We start from the raw sequence: 12,601 nt of genomic DNA on the forward strand, positions 1-12,601 counted from the left end.
GAACAAAGGACAAAAAAGAACAACAACAACAATTAAGTACCAGCTTTACACAAGGCAATGGGAAATTATATATATATATATATATACACACACACACACACACACACGTATATACATACATAGACATATATGTGTATATATACATATATGTATATATGTATGTATATATACACACACATACATACACACATATATGTATGCATGCATGTATGTATATATAGTGAAAAAATATATATAGACAAAAATAGCTCCCCTACCCTCGGAGAGCTAACATTCCACTTAGAATCCTTTACATTCTACTTAGACTTCTTTCTGGGATCTTACCATGCACCCTGCTCTACATCTCCAGATCTGAAGGAATTGTCATATGACTTGCCAATATACCCTAAGGACCCCTGGACCTTGCCATTTACCCTGCTGCTAAATGCTCAGGACCACTAGTCAGTCAACCACCAGTAAGTCAGCAAGCATTTCTTAAATGCCTACTATGTGCCAGGAAAAAAGGCAAAAACAGCTCCTGTCCTTAAGCAGCATACAGTCAGTCTAAGGGGGAAGAAAACATGTAATGTGTAGGTAATATAAGAATATGTGTGTGTGTATGTGTATCTATATATCTTGTTGTTCAGGCATTTTTCAGTCATGTCCAACTCTTTGTGATGGTTTCCTCATGTTGTAAATAGAAATGGGGGTTTTGGAATAGATAGTCTATAACAGGCCTGTACAACCCGTAGCATGCCAAAGGATTTCGGGCAGCCCTTGAAAAATGTATAGGAAAACATCCTCTACATTTTTCGCAGGCCGCCTGAAATCCTTTGGTATGTCACAAGCGGCCTGCAAGCTGCAGGTTGTACAGGCCTGGTCTATAAGGCCGCATCCAACTCAAACAATTCTATGACTATATGTCCAAAATATGAATACTAGCAGAGTTTCTTCCTTCCTCCTCTCCCTCCCCCATAAGCAGATGTTATTAAGATATGGGGTAACTGAAAGCAAGGAAGTCAGAAGAAACACTTCAAGGATCCAAAGAAATATTGCCCCAAACAAGACAGTATACTTATGGCTGACTGGTGTGCGTGCATATGTGTGTGTGTGTGTGTGTGTGTGTGTGTGTGTGTGTGTGTGTGTGTATATATAATTTTAATTATGTGTATCAGGAGAGTATTCTCTTATACTGCATGCTCCTTAATACAATGATTTATAAATATAATGATTTATTTATAAATAATGATTTATGACTTATACATTGACACCAAGACTAGATTAGTCTCGTGGAGAGCACTGTGATGGGCATAGAGTCCCTACAGAGAATACTCTGAGCCTGATTTCACAACAAACAAAGAAAAGTGCCCTCTGGGATGTTATCATCTCTACAGATGGATATCATCCAACTGTCAGAGTTGAAAGGTAAACTTAGCAGATAGTTAATCCAGCTGTTTATGTTATTAATGGTAACACTGAGGGCCAGAAAGCTCAAATTATGTGCTAAAGGTCACATGGCTAATTGGTGGTAAAGCTGGGACTAGAACCCAAGTCCTGGGTTCCTGGAATGACTTCTAGACCCTGCTCTTTCCAGTGCACCTCCATGCCAGGTCTTTTACAAGAGCCAGCTGAGCTAGAATCTCAAGTCAAACAGCAGAGGGACAGTCCTGTGCTGCTCTTTCTTCAAAGTCTCTCATAATAATAAGTTGATTGACATCATCCTTCTCTTCCAATTGGTCTCTCAGTGGACAGAGTCAGCAGGGACTTTCCCATCTGTGGCCACAATTTCTTTACTTTCTTCCTGTTCCTGTTCCTCACATCTGTGGATCCTGGTCTTTGTCCTCATTATGGCTCTGGTTCCTCAATCTCTACTTATTCTCGGTCCATTAGCTCCCTTCTGGCTTTGATTGCCTCCCTACTAAGCCTGGACTCCTTTGGCTAGTTTTCATAAAGATGCTGTGGCCAGGACTCTAGATTCCTTCATCCCCCTGACCTTCTGTTGTATCCCTACCTTCTAAGTTTCTACTATAGCTCCCATGCTGCCAGATGTTTTTAACAAAAATCACAAAACTAGGCTGACTAGTGTAAGCCCAAATTCATGCTCTCCAAGCTCATCTGGATCCTCAGTGCTGCTCTCAAACCCTTAATGTCACCTCTCTGCACTCTGGCCATTTCTACAGTCTCCAACCACCCTCGCTGCCTATACAAAGACTGTGTGCTGGAAGAACTCCCCTCCCTCTGAAAAATCCTGCTGTCCTAATTAGTAACTGCTTCCATTTACCTACTATTTTTTTTTAAAGGAAAGCCTCAACTATGCTTCACACCCCCTACTCTAGCCATCTTTTGCATACTCACCAACCAACTTACCACTGTGCTACCTTTCTTTTCCTCCTAGTTTTGGAGCTGTGATCAAATCAACTCTGCCATAGCTTCTTGACAGGTGATACCAATCTACTTCCCTATTGCCCCACTTACCACACCCATTATTTCCTGGACCAAAGTGTCCCTACCTGGTGACCATCCCCTACTCATTTCATCTCCCCCATTAAAATGTAAGCTTCTTGAGGGCAGGAACTGTCTTTGCTTTTGCATTCCACAGTGCTTGGCACATATTTATAAATAATTTTTTCAGTCATCCATTCTGGTAAATGCCCCTATCGTATTATTCATTCAGGATACAAAGAGTTTTAAATGTCAAAAAAGAAGGAGTTTGAGTAAGGGGATGACAAAGGTAGACCTATACTTTAGGAAAAACACTTTGGCAACTTATTGGAAGATGGAATGTGGTGGGGAGAAGCTTGAGGTAGGGAGGCCTTTCAGAAGTGATATTGCAGGTGAGAGGTGATAAGGGCCTAGCCTAGAGTGTGGTCGGGTGAGTGGAGAGAAGGAAATGTGTAAAAGAGATGTTTTGAAGTTTGTTGTTGAGTCTTTCGGTCATATCCGATTGTTCATGACCCCATGGATCATAGAACACCAGGCCCTTCTATCCTCCACTGTCTTCCAAAGTCTGTCCGAACTCATGCTCATTGCTTCCATGACACTGCCTATCCATCTCATCTTCTGCTGTCCTTATTTATCTTCAATCTTTCCCAAAATCAAGGTCTTTTCCAATGAGTCCCATTTACTTATCATGTAGCCAAAGTACTTAAGCTTCAGCTTCAATATTTGACCTTCCAATGAAAAATCTGAATCAATTTCTTCAAGTACCGATTTGATCTCCTTGCTGTGCAAGAGACTCTCAAAAGTCTTCTCCAGCACCATAATTCGAAAGCATCGATTCCATGGTGCTCAGCTTTCCTTATAGTCCAATTCTCACAGCCTTACATTGCTACTGGAAAAAAGCATAGCTTTGACTGTACAAACCTTTGTCAGCAAGGTGATCTCTGCTTGTAAGTATGCTGTCCAAATTTCCCATGGCTTTCTTTCTAAGGAGCAAGCATCTTTTAATTTCGTGGCTGCAATTGTCATGTGCAGTCATCCTTGAGTCTAAGAATATAAAATCTGACATTGCTTCCATTTCTTTTCCCTCTATTTTCCAGGAAGTGATGGGACTGGTTTTGAAGGTAACAACACCAAAATTTAGCAGTGGATTGAATATATGAGGTGAGAGTGTGGAATTGAGGATGTGTATGTACAGTGAGAGGAGAGATCTCAAGGAAGGTTTAAGTCTGGTGAGAGAAGAGGTCTTCTCTGGGAGTGTTACACCTCTATGGGTAACATTCTGCCCAGGAGAATGGATATGTGAGGTGTTAGGGAAAACCAATATCCCAAATAGTGAGAGAGACAGAGAACCAAAGGCGGGATTACAGAGATAGCAGGCCAGAGCTGGCTCAGACCATGGACTTGGTTTGGTCTGGAATAAAAAAAGACACTAATGGTTAACAAAAGAAGGTTTGCCTAGTCACAGAATGGGAAGGACATTCAGAGCAGGGAAAGAATATTCAGTGAGACCATAGCTCTGGTTTAGTTAAGTGCATTCTCCCTGCCTCTTTGCTGCCCATGGTGGTCTACCAGTCAAGTTTTTAGGAGTAGCCAGCACTACTGGCAGTTTTGTGGCATTTTTGTACTCAGGTGACCAGGATGCTATATCAAGGGCAGAGTCTATCTTAGTCCTCTGAGCCAATTAAGTCTCCAGGATGTTTTTGATACTTTTTAAGAAAAGGATTGGCTTAGTACACATAGTAGGAAACCAGTAACATACAGATCTTCAAATGGGGCAGAGACTAATCTAGATCAGGGCAGGGGGCTGGACCAGGCTTCATGATTTGGACAGAGGGTAGACAACTCCTATCATAAAGCACTGCTTCTATCTGTCATTACTTCCCCTATAAATTTATATTTCCAAGGAGACACAGCAGAACAAAAGGACAGAACAAACCCTACAAAGGTAATAGCAGAAGCTGGTTAGAAGAAGGAGCTCAAATCTGGTACTTTAGAAGCAATAACCTCCAGGTAGAGTACAGAGAAAATAAAGAAGGAACAAATAAGGATATAGCACATGAATCAGAGGAGAAAAATAATAAAAAGAACAAAGCAAAGGAAAATTTATTGGGAAAGAATGTCATAAAAGAAATGTACTAAAAATAAGAAGTTGGAAAGGTAGTGGAGAGAGAAGATTTTGAAATAATCACTTAAGCAGGTAAGGAAAGAAAAAAGGAAAAAAAGAGGAAAATAGATCACTAAATAAGTAAAAAAAAAAAGTAAAATGAACAATTTAAGTAAATTGAGAGAACTTGAGATAGGGAAAGAAAATAGGAGTGGGGAAAGGAGAGGAAGAATCTGTGGAAATAGACTAACATCAAAGATGTCAGAACATCTTCTAAGAAGAACTAACTGCAAGAACAAATTACTGATTTAAAAGAGGAAGGAGATAAAAAAAATCAATACAAAAGAAATGGAGGAAAACCCATGTCCAACAACTATGACATTAAATTTGAATGGGCTGAACAATCCATTATTTTATGTTAAAGTGAAAAGAATGACTGAATAGATTTTAAAAACCTAGCTTGGCAATTTTATTGATAGAGAGTTTCTGATGAAAGCTTCCCCTAACAATGCAGATATGCAATTTGTAATCTTAGGGGGTTGCCTACTGGCCCTGAGAGATTGTTACTTGCCCAGGACCACACTGCCAGTGGATGTCAGGGATGAGACATGAATCCCAATCATCCTGACTCTGAGGTCAGCTTTCTATCCATTATGTCAACTCTCTATCCATTAGCCAAGCTGCATCTCAAGAGAATGAATAAGAAAACAAAATCCAACAATCTGTTGTATACAAGCAACATATCTAAAATCAGAGCCTGGCAGAAAATTTACTGTGCATTTGGTGAATCTAAAAAAGCAGTAGTTACAATGATGTCATCAGATAAGGCAAAATAAAAATTCATAATATCAGTAAAGATACCATGCATAAGGGAACAGAGACAATGACCCACTATTGGAGATATGAACTAGATCAACAATCTTTCAAAGACATTTAAAATTATTCTAAGAAAGTAACTACATTTATCCTTTGACCCAGAAATCCCATTGTTAGGTATATACCTCAAGGAGGTCAAACATAAAAAAAAAGTCCCACCCCCATATTTAAAACAACATTAATATTTTTTTTTAATTGGAGCAAAGGACTGGAAATAAAGTAAATGCCCTTCAATTAGGGAATGGCTAAACAAACTGTGGTACATGGAAATTTTTATAATATAAGAAATTATGACTATAAGGAATACAGAGAAGCATGGGAAAATTTCTATGAGTTGATACAAAGTGAACAGGGCCACACACACCCATATATACATGCACCTGCACACATGCAAACACACCATAACTCAAACAATGCAAATAGAAAAAACTGAAACCGAACACTGTAATTATAATGAATAAATTTGGCCCCATGGAGAAATATGAAGACGCAACCCTCGCCCTTTTTTATTTTTATTTTTTGCAGAGTCAGGAGACAATGGGTGTAGAGTACCATGTACTATGGTATTTTGTCAATATATTGCTCAGTTTTGCTGAATTGATTATCTTCTTTTTTATTCATTGTTACAAGGAATGGTTCTCTAAGAGAAAAAGGAGAACTATCAGGAAATGAGGGTGATGGAAAAACAAAAGATATCAATAATATTCAAAAATATTTTAAAGGAATCTCTATGGTGCTGGTACCAGGTAACGAGTTTGATCGTTAAGTGAAGGAACATGCAATGTTCCCTTAGGTGAGATAACTTCTCGTATCTAATGTAATAAGTCTCTGGGCTATTCTCAAACTTTGCTCTATGATAAAGGTAAAGCTTTCACACGAGATTTGTATTCTCAGAAGAAAATGCTTTTTGATTTTCTGGAACAGGGTCCTTTGGCTTGGGTTTTTGGAGTTGATCATTTACAACACTTGAACTGACAGACCAGAAAGTCAATCACACAGGGGTTTATCACAAGGCTTGTCTCCACTCCCCAAGATAAATTTCAAAAGTCACTGAAAGAGTAAAATAGTATCAAAATCCCAGGAACTCTGTGAAACTCTCATAGAACAGCCTCCGACATATGGGCTATTATTAAATATGGTAGAAAAATTGATTCAACAATGCTCATCCAGGCTTTTCAGGCATTAATCATATTCCAGGTATTTGAAGAGATTCAGTCACTCCAAAATTCTCTCTGTAAGGGTCCAAAAGACATTCATGCTCAAATTTGGTAAATGTCCTGAGTTTGCAGTGTCATAGGATGCAAGGAAACCTCCCTTTCTAGCCTTCAGGTAAAATTACACTATCTGTGAGGGTATGGTTGATGGAGGGAAGAGAGGGAGAAGGGTCCATATTTTGAAAAAGCTGTCCATAACCAGGTAGTAGATGTTCAAGAACCCTTGGCTCTTTGTGCTTCTTCCCCCAACTAGGTAGTATGTTTTGGGGCTCAAGAGCTCCCCTGATTGTTCTTTTGTATTCTCTCATAGCGCTCCACAAAGTAAACACTCAATAATAATTTACTGATGAATTACTCTGTAGGATACCAATAAATGGAGAGAGGACTTCAATTATCCTCACATCTCTCTCTGTCTCTATGTATGTTTCTCTTTCCCAAAAGCAGAGCGGCTAACAACTTCTTGATTTGCCTTGCTGATAATTTAATACTTCAATGACAGGGAAAATAAGGGGGGGGGATTATATTCCAGATCTAATTCTTACTAGTAGGGAGGAAATGATTGCTGAGGTGGAAATGATGAGAACTCTGGGAAGAAGTAACCACTCTTTGCAGTCTAGAATGTGATAAAGATCCACTGGAGAAGGAAATAGCAAGTATCTCTGCCAAGAAAACCCCATATAGGGTCACAAAGAGTAGGACATGACTGAACTACTCAACAACAACAACAATATGATAAAGGAGAAGAAATGTGGATATAGGGTGAAATGCACATTAGATTTTAAGAAAGCAGAGTTCAAAGAGTTCAGCGGAAAGCAGAAACCCTTAGACCAAAATTCAAATGAGGGAAAATTCAGGAATGATGGGATCTTGACTTTGATTCTTAAGGAAATTTTAGAATAGATCTTTAAAGAGATGGTCAGTAAACATTTAGAAAGGAAAGCAGTGTTTACAATGGGTTAATATGCTATTGTCAAGAACAGATCACATTAGAATAATCTTATGTCTGTTTTTTGATAGGGTTACTACAAAGGTATATGAGGAGAATGCTACAGATTCAGTTTACTTAGATTTTAGCAAAGCTTTTGATCAAGTGTCTCATGCCATTCTTATAGATAACCTGAAGAAATATAGTTAAATGGATTCAGAAAGAGTTGAATGACAGGACTCAGAACAGTGAATAATGCTTTAATATCAATGTGGAAGGTCTCCAAGTACCCCAGGAATCTGTGCTTAGTCCTGTGTTGTTTACCATTTTTATCAGTGACTTGTATACAGGCATAGATAGCATGTTCATCACATTTGCAAAAGACATCAAGCTGAGAGGGATAGTTAACACAATGGATGGAAGAGTCAGGATCAAAAAGGACCTTCACAGATTGGGCTACTGGGCTGAATCTAATAAGGTGAATTTTGTTACAGATAGATGTAAAGTCTTACAATGGATACAAAATCAGCATCCCAAGCACAAGATGGGAGTTTGAAAAAGTTCTGGGTGTTTGAGTGGATGTCAGGGTCAAGATAGCAGCAGTGTGATGTGTCAGTCAAGAAACTTGAGGCTGCATTGAGGGGCATGGCTTCCAGGACTGAGGAGGCAATGGTCTCTCTGTGCTCTGTTCTGGTCATTTGGAGTATGGTATTCAGTTCTAGGTGTCACAGTTTAAGAAGGATACAGCTAAGCTGAGAAGAATTCAGAGAATGGCAATCAGGATAGCAAAGAGCCTAGCATCCATGTCAACAAGGATCAGTTGAAAAAGTGGGGATATTTAGACTGGGTAAGAGAAGACTGAGAACAGCTCTTTTAAACTACATGAGGCAGCCATGTTACATTCTAAGTGTCAAGTAATGTGACTGTGAATAAATAAGTGCACAATGAATCAAATTGATTCAAGAAGGACCACAGGGTGTTTTTAGTAACACAAAATATGTAGGGACCCAATTCTCACCTTCTGAATTCTGGCAACTAAGTACAAAATGCAGCCTGAAGGGAGAGTATAAGTCTAAGTAAACATTTACTTCTATTTTATTATATACAATCAATTCAAATGCTTTGGAATATATATGGAGATAGATTTTTGTTTCAATATTGTGGGCAAGAACCACATACATAATGAATATGGAATGTTTGAGACTTTGTATAAAGAAAGTGAATAGTGGGGGCAGCAGAGCCTTCCTAAAACACCAATAGAACATGATGTTCTCAAATTGCCCAATATTTTGAAGGTGATTTTTATGAAGCTTTGTGGGTCAAAAACTAGCAGAAAGCACTGTTTTTACATTACACAGACCAGTTTCTTCCATGTCATCCTACACAATGCCAAGAATGTACGTCTTGTGAAACATGGGAAAATTGGGATTACTTTATGATATATTAAAGTTAATAAGAACAAATGTAGGGCTATAATATAGAAAGTAAAGTTTTTACAGAATAAACTTAAATTGAAAAGGGGAATTTTCTTTGGAACATATAAGGAAGGAAATGAATACCTATTAGAACTGTAAGCACTACAAAATATGAATTTCAATCATGCCTTAAAAATGTTCAAACAGTAATTTTCATCATTTTGGGTTAGAGTTCAGGTTGTGTACTCCCCCTTCATATTTTAAAACAAGACTGTCGAGTTCTTTTTATTGGCAAGTACATTTTGAAAGGTCATTTTAGTAACAAAGGGGCATGTTCAAACATATAAGCCAATCCAATTGAGTAGCAAACTAGAAAACATTTTCATAACCATCTGGGGAGATAGTTTCCATTTTACAAAAATGTAATAAGAAAATAGCTTCTTATTTGGAATACCAAAACAGGTAAAAAAATTTTTTTATTAAAAAAAACCCATTACAACACAGCCACTAAATTATAGATTTTTGAGTCTCATTTGATGGTCCCATTTATTTCTAGCAATATCTAATCCAACTATTTTTTAGGAGAATTAAATAATTTGGCTAGGTCCTTGTTCCAAGCTTCTCAAGAATTTATTGGAATCAGATAAGATGTGTATATTTTGGGGTCTAAAAAGGGAAATAATGACAACAACCATAATCATATTTATATAGCACTTTAAGTTTGCAAAGTACATTACATGTTATATCATTTCGTCCCCACAACAACCCTGTGAGGTAGGTGCTATTATTTTCCTCATTTTACAGGTGTGAAAACTGAGGCTGGGAGAAAATAAGTGACTTGTCCAGGTCACAAAGCTAGTAAATAAGGCAAGATTTGAACTTGGGTCTTCTTGACTCCCAGTACAACATTCTACCTACTGTATCACCTAGCTGCAGGATATATATACTTCCTAGTTTATTCTATGAAGAGTAAGAAGATTTGAAATGATATTAGCCAGAGAGAGGTTGCTTATTGATAATTATAATAATTACTAATGAAGCTAAATTGTGAGGTAAGTAGAGAAACTTGAAAAAAACAAAGAGTTGTCCTAGCCACAAAAGTACAGCTTAGAGAAAGAGTCTATATAATACCAGCTCCAATTCCCCACCAAAAAAAAAAGTTTGATAAGGAAATAGAAGGAAGGAATAAAATAGATTAATAGACATTTGAAATGAGGTTGGAAATTAAAATGAATTTACTGAACGAAGTGAAATGAGAATTCAACGGAAGCTGTGTTTTGCTTAAAGACTGACTTGGTAGGCACAAACGAGGGTCTGTCCTAGAGCACTGATATCTGCTTAGAAGGGCCTCCATTAGAATAGTCACATACCAATTATGTTTTGTAGTTTTTCTCAAGATTAGAAGCCCAAAGTACTTCTTTACTCTTATAGTAGAGAACAACTACTTCCTTATAAAATCTGAATACTTAAGCTTTTTTGTATATTGTTGTTGTTCAGTCATTTTAGTTGTGTCCAACTCTTTGTGAATCCATCTGAGGTTTTCTTGGAAAAGATATTGGAATGGTTTGCCATTTCCTTCTCCAGCTCATTTTACAGGTGAGAAAACTGAGGCAAACAGGGTGAAGTGGCTTGCCTATGGTCATACAGGTAGTAAATGTCTGAGGCCAGATTTGAACTCAGAAGTCTTCCTGACTCCAGACCCAGTGCTCTGTGCACTATGGTGACATCTAGTTGCCTTTTTCAATATGCCCAAGACAATTAATTCTTCTTTCAGCTTGGTCTATTACAGAAGATTTTATGTTTTCATTGCTCAAATGACTAATGACAGTGAAGAATAGAACATGCAAAGAAATATACTCTTAGAAGAAGGAAATGTGATTTTGTGAACATGAAGAACTCTGATTATGAGAATTCCCTTTGCCAGTAAAGATTGTGACTTATTCATGAATTACTAGGTAGGTCCTAGGCAGTTCCCCGAGGTATACAAGGGCAAAGCGACTAGTCTATAATCACAGTTACTAAGTATCAGAGGCAGGATTTAAATTCACGTCTTCCTGACTGCGAGCTAAGCACTAGAAGCATTTTATATTGCTGGTTTAATAATATAGCATTTATGCTTTAAAGAAAATAGCTAATGAACATTTTTGAGCATTGGTAAGTACAGATTAACCATCTGAAGTGTTCGCTTAGTCAGAGGAAGGGTAACTAAAGCTATTTCCTTCTCATTCTTACTTCAAACTTCTGCCTCAGTTCCATATTTCCTTCTTCATCTCCTTCTGGAATGGGCACATTGTAGTATTCACCTTCTTCTTGATTAAGCAACTTATACCTTTCAAAGAAATGGGAGAAAACTGTAAGTTCACTTATTCTCAAATCAACAACAACAGTTTATGCAATACCTCTTTTTCAACCAGTGATTGAACTGTTTCATAAAGGCAGTGCTTAATCAGATATAGCAAAACCAAGCCAGTTCTGTCTAGTCACTTTTGGAGGAGTTGTTTGGACCCTTTTGAAATGAGTTATTCTAATTCTCTATGTATGCAAAGCTTTAAGCCAAATAACCTTATTTGCATATATATTTGACTAGATGAAGTCTTACCATCCACTTGCTGGCATTTTCATAAGCTCCGATACCCCAAATGAAAGTGAGCCCATAAAATCATTTCTTGTTGTTCGATCCCAGTCCCAGATCTCGACAGATAGCCGTCTATCTTTATCTGTAGGTTTTAATTTGCTAGAAAGAATGAGAGGGGGGAAAAAGCACACACTCATCATCTCAGCATGAATCAGGGAGAAAATGGTCCCAATGACACCCCCAATTTCACTGCAGAGCTTCTCAGGAATAGTTTTTCTTTCTAGAGGTTAGAGAACATAATAGTGACATTCTGTTTATCCACTAACCTGAGAAGATAGCCACAGGTAGAAAGGCATAGGGATATTCTAAACATCAGGATGGTTTATAATAAATACATACAGGAAGGACACATTATTACAGAAGAAGAGAAGAGGTTTCTATTGTTGTTGTTTGTTCTTCTTTCTTGAAGAGGACCGTAACCTCAGGAGGTGATGGCATAACAGGCAAGGGAACTGGATTTAAGTTAGGGAGGGCTGTGCAAAGTCACCAGCCTCACTCTCTCCTCTGGAGCCATCTGGGTCCAGTGGCCAGATATAGATCAGGATGACTGGAGATGGTTCAGATGCAGCAGGAGACCCTGGCCTTTTTAAGTTAAGGTCTTTCCCAGGTCTCAGTTTGACTGAGGCAATGCCCATTCATTGATTAAGGTTAGGTAAGAAATGAGGCAAAGAATGACCTCTTTTTACCTAGAGAAGAACATGAGGGGTTTCTACTTACAATGTGAATGACTCATTCCACTGTGGGTTTAGTGTGGAGCGGATCGTCTTGGTTTTTTGTTTACTTTCATTCTTAGGGTCTGGGATAAGTTTCAGCTTCACATAGGGATCTGAAAGTCCATTTGGATCCATAGGGATTAAGTTTTTTGCATCTCGTACTATACAAAAAGAAAAAGGGAAAAAAAAGCAGATGTTAATAAAAGAGGCTGGCCATTGTATACACACATCTGATGATGGCAATCAAAGCCAAATGGAAGAAATGTCAAGTTAGGAGCAACAAACACGATGAATCTTT

The 12,601-nt window shown here is 38.1% G+C and overlaps 1 protein-coding gene across 1 annotated transcript in view; it reads right to left on the reverse strand.

Annotated features, from left to right (window-relative positions):
* The window catches only part of PRKCA (protein kinase C alpha), a 502,485-nt gene that overhangs the window by 85,956 nt on the left and 403,928 nt on the right, over positions 1 to 12,601 (reverse strand). The window contains exons 6-8 of the mRNA XM_021000935.2: positions 12,308 to 12,464; positions 11,555 to 11,689; positions 11,188 to 11,284 (exon numbers count right to left, since the gene is read on the reverse strand). Of these exons, the coding sequence (XP_020856594.1) occupies positions 11,188 to 11,284; positions 11,555 to 11,689; positions 12,308 to 12,464 (389 nt within the window). The remainder of the gene's footprint in view (positions 1 to 11,187; positions 11,285 to 11,554; positions 11,690 to 12,307; positions 12,465 to 12,601) is intronic.

The sequence above is a fragment of the Phascolarctos cinereus genome, unplaced genomic scaffold (genome assembly GCF_003287225.1).
Source record: "Phascolarctos cinereus isolate Bilbo 61053 unplaced genomic scaffold, phaCin_HiC Scaffold_5;HRSCAF=322, whole genome shotgun sequence".
In the NCBI taxonomy this organism is placed as follows: Eukaryota; Metazoa; Chordata; class Mammalia; order Diprotodontia; family Phascolarctidae; genus Phascolarctos; species Phascolarctos cinereus.